Source organism: Amblyomma maculatum, chromosome 6, assembly GCF_055883805.1.
Source record: "Amblyomma maculatum isolate TAMU_Amacu chromosome 6, ASM5588380v1, whole genome shotgun sequence".
Lineage (NCBI taxonomy): Eukaryota > Metazoa > Arthropoda > Arachnida > Ixodida > Ixodidae > Amblyomma > Amblyomma maculatum.
Window position 1 is genome coordinate 13,293,746 of NC_139349.1, and position 16,649 is coordinate 13,310,394.

The following is a 16,649-nucleotide window of genomic DNA, read 5'->3' on the forward strand; positions in this document are numbered from 1 at the left end:
GCAGCCCTATGCTTTTGAGTGGACGCCACGCAATTGTGCACACCTGCACCTAACCAGGTCAAGATCAAGTTTTCATATTTTTTCTTGCATATTGTAAATTGGTTTATAAGAAAGGAAAGGTACAGTGCCTTTCAGACTTGAGAGAAGGAAGATGGCAGTTTGACCTCCAAGGTTGCTCAAAATGAAAACCTCTGTGACACTGACGGATCGAAAAGCTGGCGTAGTGAAGCTTTTGCTTTAATAGGCATCCTGAATGCATTACCACCTTGCAGCACGAACCGTCTCGTCCCGCTCGAAAGTGATTTGGATAGACATCCAGTTCACATATCATGCGCTTGATAAAGCGATGTTCCGTAGCGGCGAATAGCGCGGTAAATCGGAAATGGGAGGGGTGGCTGCTCCTGGCCCTACGCGGCTGGTGCTGGTAGGTCACTGCCGCTTGCAGTGGGGGCTAGCCTGCCACCGAATATATATTTTTGTAGGCCGTTATTGCACTCGCTACCGTTTCGGTGATGGACGACGGCTGTTGCGACTTGTCGTTCTCTCCCTCTTCTTTTATTTCTTCTCTATTTTCATTTCTGTCCGCACGAGGCAGCGAAGGTGACTCAGCTGCTACAGAGCCAGTAGCAGGCCCATGCACTTTCTTTTCGTTCTTCCTACAGCCACAGCAACAACAAGCAGTCAGCTTTGAACCTCCATTCTGGGTGGATGTGAGTTGTCTGGCTCTCACAGGCCCCGTGCTTTCTACGTAATTATACTGTATACTGTGCGATAGCACTAATTCACAGTTCTCCAGAAAACGTGCCCGTGCGTGTCCCGAAAAATGGCCATTGCTCGAGAGAGATCGCGTAGTCTTGTGACTTCGATCACGCTCAAAGGAAAAAAAAAAAAAATACAGGGGTGGCGCAGTGGTTACGGCACTCGACTACTGTTCCCAAGGATGCGGGATCGAATCCCAGCCTCGGCGGCCGCTTTTCGATGACGGCGAAAAGCAAGGCGCTCGTGTCCTGTGCGATGTCAGTGCACGTTAAAGAACCCCAGGTGGTCGAAATTTCCAGAGTCTTCCACTACGGCGTCTCTCTTAGCCTGAGTTGCTTTTGGACGTTAAACCCCACCAACCAAACCAAACCATACTTATCCAATTATTCCAGTCCTTTCACTACACAGCATTATTCTAAATACATGATCAGTGAATTTGGGGATGTGTCGTGAAGCTTACAGAAAGAGTTTATATGGATTTTTTTTTACTCCCAGCGAAAGCATCTACCAAATCATCTTTAAACTTAACTTGCCCCATGCCGAGAAATCACAGTTCTTTCCAACGCCTGAAAAAAGCGTAAATGGTAAAGAGGAGATTTGCGATGATTGAGTGGGCTTATTTTATGTGGTTGTTGGGTATAACACTTTGAAGTATTTTATTCTGCCATTCTCGAATTGGAGCTAGCATCTTTTTACGAGGTTGGCACAGCTGTTCTGCTTTGAGCGGAGTGCCTTTATTACAAAAAAAAAAAAAAAAAAACGTATAGTACGTTATAGCCAATAAATATTCACATCTCTCGCGGAAAGAAACGTTCAGTTGCAAAGCGTACACGGGTCGTGAACACCACGAAAATGAAGAGAAAGAGGAAATTAAACGAAATGAATAAAGAAGTCTTTTGATAAAACTGCCTAAAAAAAAAAAAAAAGAAATACAGCAGGTTAGAGCCTGGAGGCATGCAGGCATCGCCAGTATGTAGGGTTAACATTACAAGCGTTGTCAGCGCTTAGCGAAAGGACCCGTTTTCGCAGTAGGCTCGTGGCGGTACTGCAGTAAAGAAGGACGAGGTGAGTGGTGCACCGTTTGCTCGCTTTCCCACTTCAGCCCAGTGCTGATGGCCTGCCTGGTATGTTATACCGCATAACACTAAGCCAACATCGGTTGTACCCGGAGGACTCAGTGGTCGCGCTTCGCTTCGTTCGTATCACCAGGCTTACAGCGCACCTCTTCCCGTAAGATCGGGGGACAATTCCGGATGTAGTTGATTAGAGGTAGAGCATAGGAAGGTCTCTGCACTTTGAAACAGGCGTTGTATTTCCAGCCGATAGTCTGCGAGGCACTATCAAAGCGTCTCAAAGTGACTGGGCCGAATTCCTCGCCGCGGCGGCTGCGTATCTGTGAAACACCTGTGTAATGCACGGTATATCCGGCTATTGGCCTAAATTAGTCCGCAGCTCTCATTGTCAGTATGAGTGTGCGGGGCGTTAAACCCTAGAAGCCACAGCGTATATTACGAAGGCGTACTTCATTCAAGAACTGTGTTCGTACAAAAGCAGCCTATACCGTTAGCGGTCTCTGGGTGACTGATGGCAGTTTCGCCCAACGACGCGAAGTTTCTGCAGTGCGAAGCATATGCAACGGTTGTACTCGCCAGCTGCCGTTGATGGCCCAGCTGCACAGGCGTGGAACGGCTGCCGAGCCGAACGATGTCGGTCTATTGACTGAACTACGACCTGCGTACGAAATAACGGCTGTCAGTGCAACTGCTGACCAGCTGGACTCAATTTCAGCCTGAAGCGGGTAAGGGCGCGGGAAGTATGGCTAGCGTCAACTTATCGGCGGGAATTCACAAGACTGTTTCGGACGTAACGACAGACGTTTCCCGATGGTACGGTACTGTGCTACTTTGATGCTCGAGTATAGCCATTTCAAGTGCTTAGTTCCACCAAGACCCGCTCTTGAATGAGCATGGCACCGCCGATTGGGCCCCATAGCAGGCTAGCTTCCTATACATGCCTTCACGGTGTTGGGTTTCAGGAAGAAAAACTGACATGGGTACCGTTACGTTAATTTGCCGGATAATTACAGCGCCTCTTTGCTCGAAGTTTCTTCTGCCCGTCACATACAGAACGAGGCGTAGTTCATCTCTGTATGAAGAGTTCCAGCACGCGTTTTAATTTACAGCAAACATTTGTGCATGTATGAGATCGACAAAGAATGAAGCCAGCGAGGGCAGTGCCATTGGCGCACGTTTCCAGTGCGAATGTAGTCAAAGTCTCGGCCTCAAACGAGCTCAGGTATCTTTCGAAAACAGCGCTAAAAGTACTCCTTACGATCTTAAATGTCTACCGCGTGCACCCGGGCGCTATAAAACACACAACTTTTGCCGCTACAGCACTCATCCTAATTATTACTCGAGGAATCTTTGCTTTGTTGTTTTATGTGCGTCAGTTCAGCGTGTAAAGAAAAACAAAATTCCAGGAAACACAGCTCAGCTTATAAGGTTCTATACAGAAGTCATTGCAGGACAAGTCGATCCTTAGCTGACGTGAAATTTATCACCGTTAATAGGCAACACATAATTGCCTGTTAATCTTGAACTAGTCTCAACGTATTGTACTGAACGTGGACGTGATTACATGAAGGAATATGTTGTATGCGGTCGCGGGTCAGAGTAAGCATGTTTGGATGCGTGCGTTCAAGAACAATATGACGGTGCGTGTGCGAATAGCTTGATATTCCACTGTCCTACAGAGCAAATTCAGATTTAGAGACCCACATCACAGCAGGACAGACCGGAATTCCATGTTTAACTGGAGGAGGAGAGCTGCTGGTCTAGCTGTTGTTGCAGAATTTTCTTGGGCGTGAACGCTTTTATGAATCAAATCGATGAAGTGAAGGGGTGCACGAATATCCGGTAATATTGATCAGCGAATAGCATGTCCTCCTATTCAATTATTCGAACGTATCGTGTATTGTGCGTTAAAAAATGAATCGAAAATGTCCTGAGCTTTTCGAAAATTGTCGCGAGCTTTGAATAGAGCTCGCAACGTTTTTTTACTACGACTGCTGTAAAACTGGCACCCACGCGACGATGGGCACAATATCCTGCTTTGTAAGTGTATGCGAGACGAAGGGTTAGAGGGCCGCTTCGCAGTCAATTTCTTTGGTCGTGTTCATAATGCTAATTATGACCTCAAAGATTGGAAGGCGCGGTCTAGCTCAAACAAGTTGGGCAAACCCTTTCGTTGCCAACAGCAGTAGGTAATAACCTACATAATTATACTATACTGACGATCATACAGTCAATACACTGACTTCTTGTTGCGGCTCCTCAGTGAAGTGCAGTGTTACATTTTTTATTGGCTGTAGCTTTAATCCTTTACGCTAAAGTACGGACCCACAGCACTGCAGCTGGCACCTTAATGTTTTGCAGGAGTTATTAGTTTGTACGAATATTCGTGCAAGGCGACTATTTGTGCAAATAATAGATTCTCATTTGATTCAGTTCTTAGCTATTCTTATTAAACACAGTTTGAAAAAAGTGCTTCGCGCACTTCTGTTCATGTGCCAGCAGGAGATATGCCCATACATATTCTGTAAAACTGTTTCAGTCAGTCGCATTGAAATTATAGCACGTGGCGCAAAATGGCGCGAGCACGGCGTGATGAAGGGAGATCGAACATATGTGTTGAGCTTGGTGCTCGAAGCGTCCAAAAAAGCACCTCGGCGCCCTTCAGTGCGTGGTTCATGGTTCGGATGGTGTGGCGGTGCATGGTGGTGCATGGGTAATACGATTAAGCGTTTAAGAGAACTGCCCTCTCGCACGTGTTCCGGGAAATGTTTTTGGAAGGCCCCAGCCGGTCTCGAGGGAGGGCACGCGCGCGCTCCCTGGTTCTAGACTGCTCCGTATGCTCCGAGGCGCCAACGCATTTCTCTGATTGCAAATTTCTTCTTTATGCATTTAGGAAACAAGAAGGATGAGCGTATGCTGCTAAACAAGAGAGAAGCTGGTTTGGGTGGTCATACGGTCGCCCGCAGAAACCTTTTTCCAATATTCCCTATCTGAAACCGCCACGTGGTGATACGGTCTGCAAACATTGCGACTATTGCACTGGTAAGTCAGAATGATCTGCCTAAGGTTGTTCAGTGAAATTTTCACGCCACTGGAGGCGCAATGAACGCCGCACGCTGCAAGGAGTATCGGCGAGTCGACGCCGCTTTTACTCAGGCTAGACGAGTAAAGGATGGAACTGCAAAGGTCCTACGAGCAACTCTCCGGCGAAGAGTCTATCAGAAAAGTGCTCGCTATACGCTGCATTGTCAGAATAGCTGCCTGTTCAGAGCTGTTTTTTCAGACTAGCCCTCTTACCTCACCAAAACGCTTATTGCTGACTGCAATATGAGTGCTACGAAATCAGTACAGGCCTATAGGGAGGAGTGCAGTGACCTCATGGCTCACATCAGGGGAAATAACAGCCGTCAGCCAAGTAGCAAAGCAGAAACCCAGAAATGTGCTGTTCACTATTGTGTTGTCCTTGTCTGAAAAGCGCTGTTTATCTGTGATGGAGAGGTACTTCGAACGTTTTGTTGACCTTAGTTGCTTTTTTTTTTTGTTTCTATTAGCGGGGCCCTATGCCCAAGGTCGTGCCGAAACCCTCATGGCTTCAGAATGTCATATGAAGATTTTATAGTAATCTAGAACCGTGGGGCGGGGCACAGGAAACGGCCACCCCTGCTTATTTTTTGCGACAGCTTTAAAAACGCGAGAAAAGGTAGGATGATGCAACCGCGATCAGGCCAGTCCAGTCCGGATGAGAGCTTAATGCTTCGCATGTAATCATATCCCACATCGCCCAGCGACTACAATTAAAACTTAGCCGATAAGTAAGAACAACTGGATTTGTTTAGTTGAGGATTGTGTTGATGGTGTTTCCACGTATGTCTGCGCTCTCGTAAGTTACCGTTTGCCACGCTGTATGTTTTGAAAATGTGCTTTTTCATTTAATGAACTATCATCATTGCCGAATAAATAAATTTACAAAAGGGGTGAGATCCTCTAAAGAACAGGAGCGAACATATTTGGAATTAATTATGCGCTTAATGTACCTCATGATGTACAAATTATTATTTTTTTTTCAAAAATAAGCAAATGAAAATGTACTTGTCTCAGTTCACCCATTTATTTATTTTCCAGTAATGTCTCTTGTAAGGAACCACATTGTGTACTCACCGTACCCAGACGCTGATATACCGGAATGCACGCTTTACAACTATGTAGCAAATGCTCTGAAGAAACATGGAGACAAGGCAGCGTATGTAAGTAGCTGCGATGAAATTAAGACCTGCTGTTAACGAATACGCTTAGATTTGGCAGAATCTTCACCTCTATAGAGTTTCATTCGAAGACGAAGTTCGTGCGCTAGCAATTATGAGAAAGCAGACACAGAATCAAAATATTTCGTCTGCGATAGCGTAACACTGCATTGCATCTGAGATAACGCAGTTGGAACTTGTAATTACACCTTTGGGGCGTATAACTAATTTCGAAGAAGAGCAGAAGCAATTTATTAAACTCGAGATTGAACAGCTAATCCAAGCAAACATGCCTACACCAATCAGCTACACATCATCAATGGAGCTACATGCATTTAAAGTGCGTCTTGAAAAAAAAAAAAAAAAAAAAAAAGGTAAATCTAACGACCAGAAGGCCTGAAGTGTTAAAACTACGCAACTAGCCGGTAATGACGCCTGTATGCTGCCGCGTTCGTATTTTAGGTTGTCCCTTTCATTAGAGTTCTCTGTGGTGAAGAAATGTGCAGTGTTTTGCGACATGCTGTCTGGTGTTGGAGTTCGGCGGAACTATTCGCCGCGAGATCAACATAGAGATGGCGCAACTATCTTTCCGATAGTGTGGATCGGCAGCCAGCGGCGCTCGCAGAAACGCACGCAGCGCATGTCTGCTTCCGAGTTTACGGGAGGTTTGTTGGCGATTAAAACGTGTCTGATGCAATGCATTAGCGATTTACTGTTTACACTGTTCCAATATTGCAGAAAAGAAATGAATTTGCTCAGTGCTGTGGAAGGAAAGCACGGATTTTAGGAAAACAAGGCACGCAACCATTCGTCCTAAAATACTGGCGTCGTTTTGCACGCTTATTGCGCTGTACCAAGCTCAAGGGCCTAATATATCTGTTGCATACCATTTGCCTTATGACAGCTTTGTTTCTCTCATCGCCTTTACAACAGTTGTTGTTGTGGCTGTAGGAAGAAGGAAAAGAAAATGAACGGGCCTGCTACTGGCTCTGTAGCTGAGCCACCTGCGCTGCCTCGTGCGCACGGAAGAGGGAAAGTAGAGAAGGAAAGAAAAACAAGAGAGAGAGAAAGACGCGCGCCGTAACAGCCATCGTCCACCACCAAAGTGGTCGCGGGTGCAATGACGGCCTACAACAGATAAAAAATTCGGTGGCTGGCTAGCTACCGCCGCAAGCAGCGCTAACCTACCGTCCCAGCCGCGTAGGGCTAGGAATGTAGGGTTATGAAGGTTACTACCTGCCCTAAGTAGACATATTCGCCTACTACTTCCAGTGCTTCGCTACCTAACGCAGGACGAGGTCAAGGTGTACATTTACATTGAACTGTATACAACTGTGGAAGGTACACGATTCATAAGTTGGAATCCCTATTGCAATGTAGCCTACACCTTGACTAGAAGATAGATGCTATGTGCGAAACGAAATGGTGTGACGGCACCCTGAACGCTGTGCCGTCACACCATTTCGTTTCGCACATAGCATCTATCTTCTAGTCAAGGTGTAGGCTACATTGCAATAGGGATTCCAACTTATGAATCGTGTACCTTCCACAGTTGTATACAGTTCAATGTAAATGTACACCTTGACCTCGTCCTGCGTTAGGTAGCGAAGCACTGGAAGTAGTAGGCGAATATGTCTACTTAGGGCAGGTAGTAACCTTCATAACCCTACATTCCTAGCCCTACGCGGCTGGGACGGTAGGTTAGCGCTGCTTGCGGCGGTAGCTAGCCAGCCACCGAATTTTTTATCTGTTGTAGGCCGTCATTGCACCCGCGACCACTTTGGTGGTGGACGATGGCTGTTACGGCGCGCGTCTTTCTCTCTCTCTTGTTTTTCTTTCCTTCTCTACTTTCCGAAATGGTGTGACGGCACCCTGAACGCTGCCCCGCCGGGGTGGTGCAGTGGTAAGACGCCCGACTACTGTGCCGGAGTTCCTGGGTTCGAACCCGACCACGGCGGCTGCGTTTCGATGGAGGCGAAACGAAGAGGCGTCGTGTGCTGTGCGATGTCAGCGCACGTTAAAGATCCCCAGGTGGTCGAAATTACTCCGTAGCCCTCCACTACGGCTCCTCTTTCTCTCTTTCCACTTTCATTCCCACCTTCCTCCCTTCCCTTACGGCGCGGTTCGGGTGTCCACAGAGCAAGTGTGACAGTTACTGCGCCTTTCCCTTCCTGTGAACCAATTTAACTTTAACCCTGAACGCTGCATTACAAATATTCGCGTCACAATTTCGATCTGAAACCGCGTGCGCATTTTTTTCGTCGCGAGTATTTCAACTCTCGGCTTCGGCGACGACGGGGCGGGAGTGGAGGTGGTGGAGTGGCAGTTCCTGGCCCTACGGGGCTGGGACGGTAGGTCAACGCCGCTTGCGGCGGGGGCCAGCCAGCCACAGAATTTTATCTGTTGTAGGGCGTCATTGGCCACTGCTTCGGTGGTGGGCGACGGCTGTTGATGCGGCGCGCGCCTTTCTTTCCCTCTTCTTTTTCCTTTCTTCTCTATTTTCTCTGCTGTCTGCACGAGGCAGCGGAGGTCGAAGAGAAAGAGGAGCCATAGTGGAGGGCTACGGATTAATTTCGACCACCTGGGGAGCCCTCCACTACGGCTCCCTTTTCTCTCTTTACACTTTCACTCCTACATTCCTCCCTTCCCTTACGGCGCGGTTGAGGTTTCCACAGAAAACAAGTGAGATAGTTACCGCGCCTTTCCCTTCCTCTAAATCAATCAGGCAGCGGAGCTGGCTCAGCTACAGAGCCAGTAGCAGGCCCGGGCATTTTCTTTTCCTTCTTCCTACAGCCACAACAACAAGCCTTTTGGACCGAACGAGCTGTACACGCTTCGCATATACATAAGTGCAAGAAGACGGAGGAGACATATAGAGGGACACGTGAAGCCATGCTTCTGCACCGATATGCGCCCTGCAGCAGTGAAACATGTTTGGGCGACCTGAAGAACGTTTACTGATGTTGCTCCAGTGCGTATAATAAACATATTAGGCGATTAATTTTAGAGGTGACAATGTCGAGGATAGACTGCTAGACATATCAAGTTCGCTGTAGTGATATATGCTGCTTGCAAGATGAGCCTGACGCTGGATCGTGTTTCGGTGAAAGAGGCACCGGCGCGCTGATTCATTTTGTTCGTGTTGTGTACCTATTTCAAGCTGATGAAATGTGCTTTTTCGCTGCGCCAAAAGCCGAATGGCACATTATAATTCCGACAACAACACGTTAGTCGTCGATAAATGGATTATACATTTATACCCGCCGCTCAGAAAACTATTTGAAGGCCCAATTCTCACGTCCCGTCAAGAGTTTCTGAACTGACAAGTACAGATCGACGTATTTGTACAGGCTAACGTTTCAGAAATATCTGTGCTTTTCGTGGCTTGGTTTATTGGGTTTAAAGCCCCCAGGCAAGTCAGGCTATGAGGAAAACCGTAGGGGAGCGCTAAAAAGATTTTGACCACCTAGGCTTCTTTAATGGGTACCAATATTGCACTACCCGGGCAAATTTAGCTTCGCTTTCCGATGAAAGCGACCGCCGCTGCCGCCATTGAATCGGGTGATTGATTTGTGCAGTTGAGTCCCTAATCAGTGAGCCACAGCGCGGCGTTTGCTCTTTTATGCTGCACCCATATCAGGACTGTTTTTGCTGAACCACATTGTTGTAGATCAGGAGCCAGGCACGCGCTATTCGCGGCGAGACGAGCGACGCCACCGCAGCTCCAGGGCGGGTATATTGCTGCGTCTGCAAAAGAAATCACGGTCAAGGCAAACTGCGCTTAAGCTTCCAGCGCCCCAAGTGTATGCCGTGAATTAAAACCTCCCGACACTGGAATGCCCTTGTTACAAGAGTAGCGGTACTTCAGAAGTGACCCTTAAGAACGAAAATGGAACTGCATTGGAAACACCGCTCAAATTTCAATGAGAAATTCCGAAATAGGGAACTGTGACCTCGTCAGGGCCCCGCCGGGGTGGTGCAGTGGTAATACGCTCGACTTCTGTCCGGAGTTCCCGGGCTCGAACCCGATCACGGCGGCAGCGTTTTGATGGAAGCGAAACGAAGTGGCGTCCGTGTGCTGTGCGATGTCAGCGCACGTTAAAGATTCCCAGGTGGTCGAAATTACTCCGTAGCCCTCCACTACGGCTCCCCTTTATCTCCTTCCACTTTCACTCCCACCTGCATCCCTTCCCTTACGGCGCGGTTCAGGTGTCCACATAGCAAGTGTGACAAATACTGCGCCTTTCCCTTCCTGTGAACCAATTATTAATTTTATTACCTCGTCAGGCCCTAACCATCTATTGTGACAGTTTTGAAAGAGAAAAAAGTTCAATATGACCCCAGAACTGGCGAGTTCGCCGATGAGATTAAACGGAATTCACTGAGACGGTGTCCATTGGTATTTAGAATCTGGTGTGTCATATGTACCTGTTGGGCCACTTTTTTCTTTTGTGTACCGAAATAATGCGTACTCTTGCAGATCGAAGGCACCAAAAGTGTTAGCTATGCTGAACTTCTGAAAATGGTGCGTCAGTTTGCGACTGGATTCCAGCAAAACGGGGTCTGCCGCGGTGACCGCGTCATTCTGGCGCTCAACAACACGACCGACGGAATCATCGCCATCCTCTCGCTCATGATGTCCGGCTGTGTGGTGTGTTTCTGCAGCGGGCCCAGAACAAAGCGTAAGTGGTATAATAAAGGAGCACATTTCAGTTACCTTCGCCTAACGATGGCACGAGGTACTTGTCATCGAAGAGGGGCGCCGAATCCTAGGATGAGCTCAATTATTACGTGAAGAACAGCTCGCATCCATGACCTACATGGACCCCAGTTAAGGGCGATGAACAGCCACATGAGAATTTCTGGTTCCCTGGGTGTGAAGGGAATCAACACGTTTTTCGCTGATACATGGCAATTGCTAGCCAAATGGGGGGGGGGGGGGGGGATCAAGCAGTGCTAGCGCACCCAGTTTGCCTTTGATGCATCCCGATTTACGCGGTTAATCAAAGGTTGGTTGGTTTGTGGGGCTTAACGTCCCAAAGCAACTCAGGCTATGAGAGACGCCGTAGTGGAGGACTCCGGAAATTTCGACCACCTGGGGTTCTTTAACGTGCGTTGTCAGTGCACGTTAAAGAACCCCAGGTGGTCGAAATTTCCGGAGTCCTCCACTACGGCGTCTCTCATAGCCTGAGTTGCTTTGGGACGTTAAGCCCCACAAACCAACCAACCTTTGATTAACCGCGTAAATCGGGATGCATTTTTCGTCGTGCTTTCTTTTCATGTGGTTCACGCAGTTTTAACTCGGTATACTTCAATGTAGAATCTTTATATTCCTATTCTGAGCCAGGAACTGCGACTAGGTTCTGCTAGAGATAAGCGCCAACATATTTTGCAAAGATTGCCGTAACAACCTTGGATAACTGTTGTTAAGACCATGTGCTCTAATACCAAAATGTGATTCCAATCCGTCACAGGAGCCAGCAGACTCAGCACACGGCACAAATAACACGACTAAAAAAGGCTAACGTCTGAGTTCCCGACCCAAGCGTTGCTTTTGAACTAGTGGATTTTGCTGTACCAAATACTTACAGCGACAGCGGACACAAAATTAACCACTGACACCAAGGACAGCATCAGGGATTTGTTTTGTGCGTTGATCAATGTAAAATAATAACGTAAGTAGGAAGGTAAATGATTAGACAATAGTAGAATTAGAAAAAAATGAACATGTTTTTTTCTTCTACTTTCTAAACGTTCATCTCTGTGCCTTATCATTTTGCATAGATAAACAGACAAAAAGAAACCTTTATGATTTGCTTGGTGTGAATGGCTCCTTATGTTGGTTGGTTGGTTTGTGGGGTTTAGCGTCCTAAAGCGACTCGGGCTATGAGAGACGCCATAGTGGAGGACTTTGGAAATGTCGAACACCTGGGGTTCTTAAACGTGCACTGACATCGCACAGCGCACGGGCGCCTTGCTTTTCTCCTCCAAGGAAAAGCGGCCGCCGAGGCCGGGATTCAATCCCGCGTCCTTGAAAACAGTAGTCGACTGCCGTAACCACTGCGCTATCCCTGTATTTTTTCTTTATTGCCTAATTTATTATCAGATTTTACAAATGACACCCCCCCCCCCCACACACACACACACACACACACACACACACACACACACACACACACACACACACACACACACACACACACACACACACACACACACACACACACACACACACACACACACACACACACACACACACACACACACACACACACACACACACACACACACACACACACACACACGCACACACGCACACACGCACACACACGCACGCACGCACGCACGCACGCACGCACACACACACACACACACACACACACACACACACACACACACACACACACACACACACACACACACACACACACACACACACACACACACACACACACACACACACACACACACACACACACACACACACACACGCACACACTATTACGCGACAAATACACCAACACGGGTTAAAACCACGCGATTTGGGCTGTGTGATCCGTTACAAATCAGTCGTGGCGCAGTGGTTACGGCGCTCGACTACTGTTCCCAAGGACGCGGGATCGAATCCTGGCCTCGGCGGTCGCTTTTCGATGGAGGCGAAAAGCAAGGCGCCCGTGTGCTGTGCGATGTCAGTGCACGTTAAAGAACCCCAGGTGGTCTAAATTTCCGGAGTCCTCCACTCCAGCGTCTCTCATAGCCTGAGTCGCTTTGGGACGTTAAACCCCACAAACCAACCAACCATTTGCAGCAACACTTCCATTCTCGGAAGCCATTGAGGCACTTCATCTTTTGTCTTGAGAACTTCAATAACACTCGCAACGGCTTCGCGAAAATACGGCCGTATTTTGCTCGCATCAACGTCCGCATGCCTGAAAGCCATTCTGGATCGCCAGATACTGTGCAGTTCCAATAACATGATCATGTCCAGCGATTTGAAGTGGCGCATTATCTGTATTTACGCGCACACTAATTCAGATGAGAGGCGAAAACTCCGAGAATATCGGCTATTACTGTCACATATAACGTATGGTCGTTTTACTTCGTGATTTCAACTGCATATGCACGGCCCGAGACAAGACTAGTACTACGCCTTTCCGAGATGCGAGTACTGCCTGTTTGAGTGACATATTGAGCAATGCCATCTTGATGATGTGGGCGATTGCATCGGAAACGCTACTGGAGCGGTTTTCACAGGGCATGCATATCTGCTTCAACTAATACTATATAGTCTAGGCACTATACTAATACCATACTGCTGTGAATACCGCGTACAACCAGTGCCGTTTAGTTACCACTGTCTTGTTGTCTTTGGGATTAGAAAAAGAAATGAAAAACGAAACAAATTTTATGGGAAAATTGGAAACTTAATGAGAGGCTTCTGAAAGATGATATTTTTGTGGACAAATAGTGTCAGCTTTAAATGAGATGCAAATTGCCAGGAATGAATCTCAAGGGGAAAAATGGGAAATATTTTAACAGGAAATAAAGATGACTGCCATTGAACGATCGTGTGCTATAAAACAGCAATAAAAGATAAAAGAAAAGGCGCTTAGAAATGACCTTTTCTACTGGCGCATAAGTGCTAGCAGCCGGGCTCGTACATGCCCCGCCGGGGTGGTGCAGTGGTAAGACGCCCGACTACTGTGCCGGAGTTCCTGGGTTCGAACCCGACCACGGCGGCTGCGTTTCGATGGAGGCGAAACGAAGTGGCGGTTGTGTGCTGTGTGATGTCGGCGCACGTTAAAGATCCCCAGGTGGTCGAAATTACTCCGCAGCCCTCCACTACGGCTCCCCTTTCTCTCCTTCCACTTTCACTCCCACCTTCCTCCCTTCCCTTACGGCGGGGTTCAGGTATCCACAGAGCAATTGTGACAGATACTGCGCTTTTCTCTTCCTGTGAACCAATTAACAATAAAGCCGGGCTCGTGCATGGAAGAAATCCGCTCCGTCAAGCAGTAATTGGAGGCAATAGATATGGGGAGATATCAAGGTGCGATGGTGTGGGCGAGGGCACAGCGCCTGTTAGCGGGCGAAATGCCCACAAAACGTGCTCTTGGATTAGAAAAGAAACACGCCAGCAAGAATGAGATATCGAAAACAGAATGGAAAGGTGTAGTCTACTCAGATAAATCGAATATAGAGAGGGCCTTTTATGAATACTACAGCGGACGTTTCAGTCGCACAGAAGGGAAAATCGAACAATTGAAGTCCAGTTTCCTTTCTCTTATGCCAAGGCTGGATGACAAAAAAAGAAAAAAAAAAAGAAAAAACGTTTAGAGCTGCCAATCTCCGAAGGAGAAGTAAATAAAGCCACAGAAGACCTCAACCCTGCAAAGCCTACAGGACCAGACGGTTGGTTGGTTGGTTGGTTGGTTCATAGGAAGGGAAAGGCGCAGTATCTGTCACACTTGCTCTGTGGACACCTGAACCGCGCCGTAAGGGAAGGGAGGAAGGTGGGAGTGAAAGTGGATAGAGAGAAAGGGGGGCCGTAGTGGAGGGCTACGGAGTAATTTCGACCACCTGGGGATCTTTAACGTGCGCTGACATCGCACAGCACACGGACGCCACTTCGTTTCGCCTCCATCGAAACGCAGCCGCCGAGGCCGGGATTCGATCCCGGGAACTCCGGCACAGTAGTCGGGCGTCTTACCACTGCACCACCCCGGCGGGGCAGGACCAGACGGGCTTGCAGGAATTCAAAGACGAGTTCGCCCCAGTTTTGACTAAGTTATTTAATGTGGTCTATGACAAGGATATGCTTCCCCCGTCTTTTCTAACCGCCCATACTGTGCCACCCCTGTACCTCGTAATGAGCGGCTCATTCCCACTACATATAACCATTTACTGTACCAAGCGTTCCACTCCCAAACCTCCGCCAATTTCTGAAAGATATCGATACTAACCATCCCAAATCGTTTTATTACAATAACCTTATTGCGAAGAGTCATGACTTTGCGAGAGTATTGATATCAAAGTTGAATTAGAGGAGAAGGAATCAACATTTATACGGCCCGAAAAAATTCGGTGGTGCATGCAGGCACCAGACTGGGTGGTTACATAGTTGCGAGACCCATATGTTCCCAGCAGCTCCTGGCTCCTGTCCGTCAGTGCGAGCTGAATCGATAGGGCGGGGCTGGATAAGGTCTCCCATCGCTCAAGGGGTTGGGGACTGGGGTTATTGGCGGAAAGGGGAGGAGGGGGGTCGAGTTTTGTGCATTCTGCCAAAACGTGCGGCAGGGGTTCATTTTCTTTTGAATTAGATTTTCATTCTAGGACAAGATGGAGGATCTCCAGACTTTTGATTTATTGGTTACGTGTGTTTGTATTTAATGGTATTGCCGAAATTCTCTGATGCTAACCTCATCACCAGGTACTGACGGCAGTATCACTGAAAGCGGTCGTATAACGTCCCACAGATAGACCTAGAAAACCGCTCAAATTTTGAGAATGTGTCTTTTTCATAAGGGTTATTACTATGCACTTGATGTGTCCACCAACTAAGTGAATCAGCAGCGACACAAAGTACTAGATAACTTTACACACCCTCTCTAACCGGAGATATGCGCATCTGTCGTAATTTTTGCACGCAGATCAAGGGATTGGAATATTTAACCCCATGTCATCATGCTTCACCTTGACCCGTTATCTTTAAAATCGACGATTGAACAAATCATCTTCACAAAAACTCCCCCTCCACATGGCCTTAAGATAAAAATTACTTTTCTTTTTCGCGGTTTAGAAAGCTCTGCTTTAAGATATTTTTGCATTGTTCAATGCTAGGTTACTTTGCTTCCAAGTTTTATTTTATTTTGTAACTCTTTTCATTGCTTGATATGGAGAGATTATGACCTGAGTTTTATGACATGCCGCAGATATGATAATATGCATGCTCGGTTTTGTGGTTGCTTCAAGCTGCGTCGTGCAGCTTTTTACACGTCCCTAATTAAGTACATGCATTTTTTTTTTGTTTCGTCTACAGAGGAGTTGTTGTATCATGTCAAGGACGCCAACGCAACGTTTTGCCTTACGGACGACGAGAACTTGGCATTCATCGCTGAACAGCAGCCTCAGTGCTGCTTCAAGGTAAACTGCACTTTCTTAATATCACGCTGCTACAAGCGCCGCTCATACGAAAAGACAGGGACTGGCAGCAAGGGCTACAGCCAACAGTGCCCCCGTTGGCATTGAAGTAGGGTTCCCTTTACACTTTTATACGCAAGGTACCTTGAATGGCTAATACACGTGGAAGAAGGTTTTGAATGTCTCCCTGAGTCACAAGCAAATCAAATTTAGATCACAACAGCTTCTTTTTGAAAACCCAGCCGAGGAGCGTTACCCGAAGGCTTGAATATCAGAGAGATAAAATAGGAGCTTTCTGTGATTGATAGGCTTTCAGATAGAATTCTTGAAAATCATGAAACAAAGTGAGCAAGGGTTGAAGGGAAGCCTTGGTGAGCTAGCCACTATTTCGACATGAAGATGTTGTCTGCGCATTCCTTGCTAGAGGTTTAATTGT

General features: G+C 47.4%; 1 protein-coding gene across 1 annotated transcript in view; it reads left to right on the top strand.

The window, feature by feature from the left end:
- The first annotated feature begins 4,770 nt into the window (after window positions 1-4,770).
- LOC146185119 (uncharacterized) overlaps window positions 4,771-16,649 on the top strand; it is a 40,523-nt gene continuing 28,644 nt past the window's right edge. The window contains exons 1-4 of the mRNA XM_084605474.1: window positions 4,771-4,874; window positions 5,955-6,076; window positions 10,554-10,755; window positions 16,113-16,216. Coding sequence (XP_084461600.1) covers window positions 5,957-6,076; window positions 10,554-10,755; window positions 16,113-16,216 — 426 coding nt within the window. The 5' untranslated portion in view covers window positions 4,771-4,874; window positions 5,955-5,956. The remainder of the gene's footprint in view (window positions 4,875-5,954; window positions 6,077-10,553; window positions 10,756-16,112; window positions 16,217-16,649) is intronic.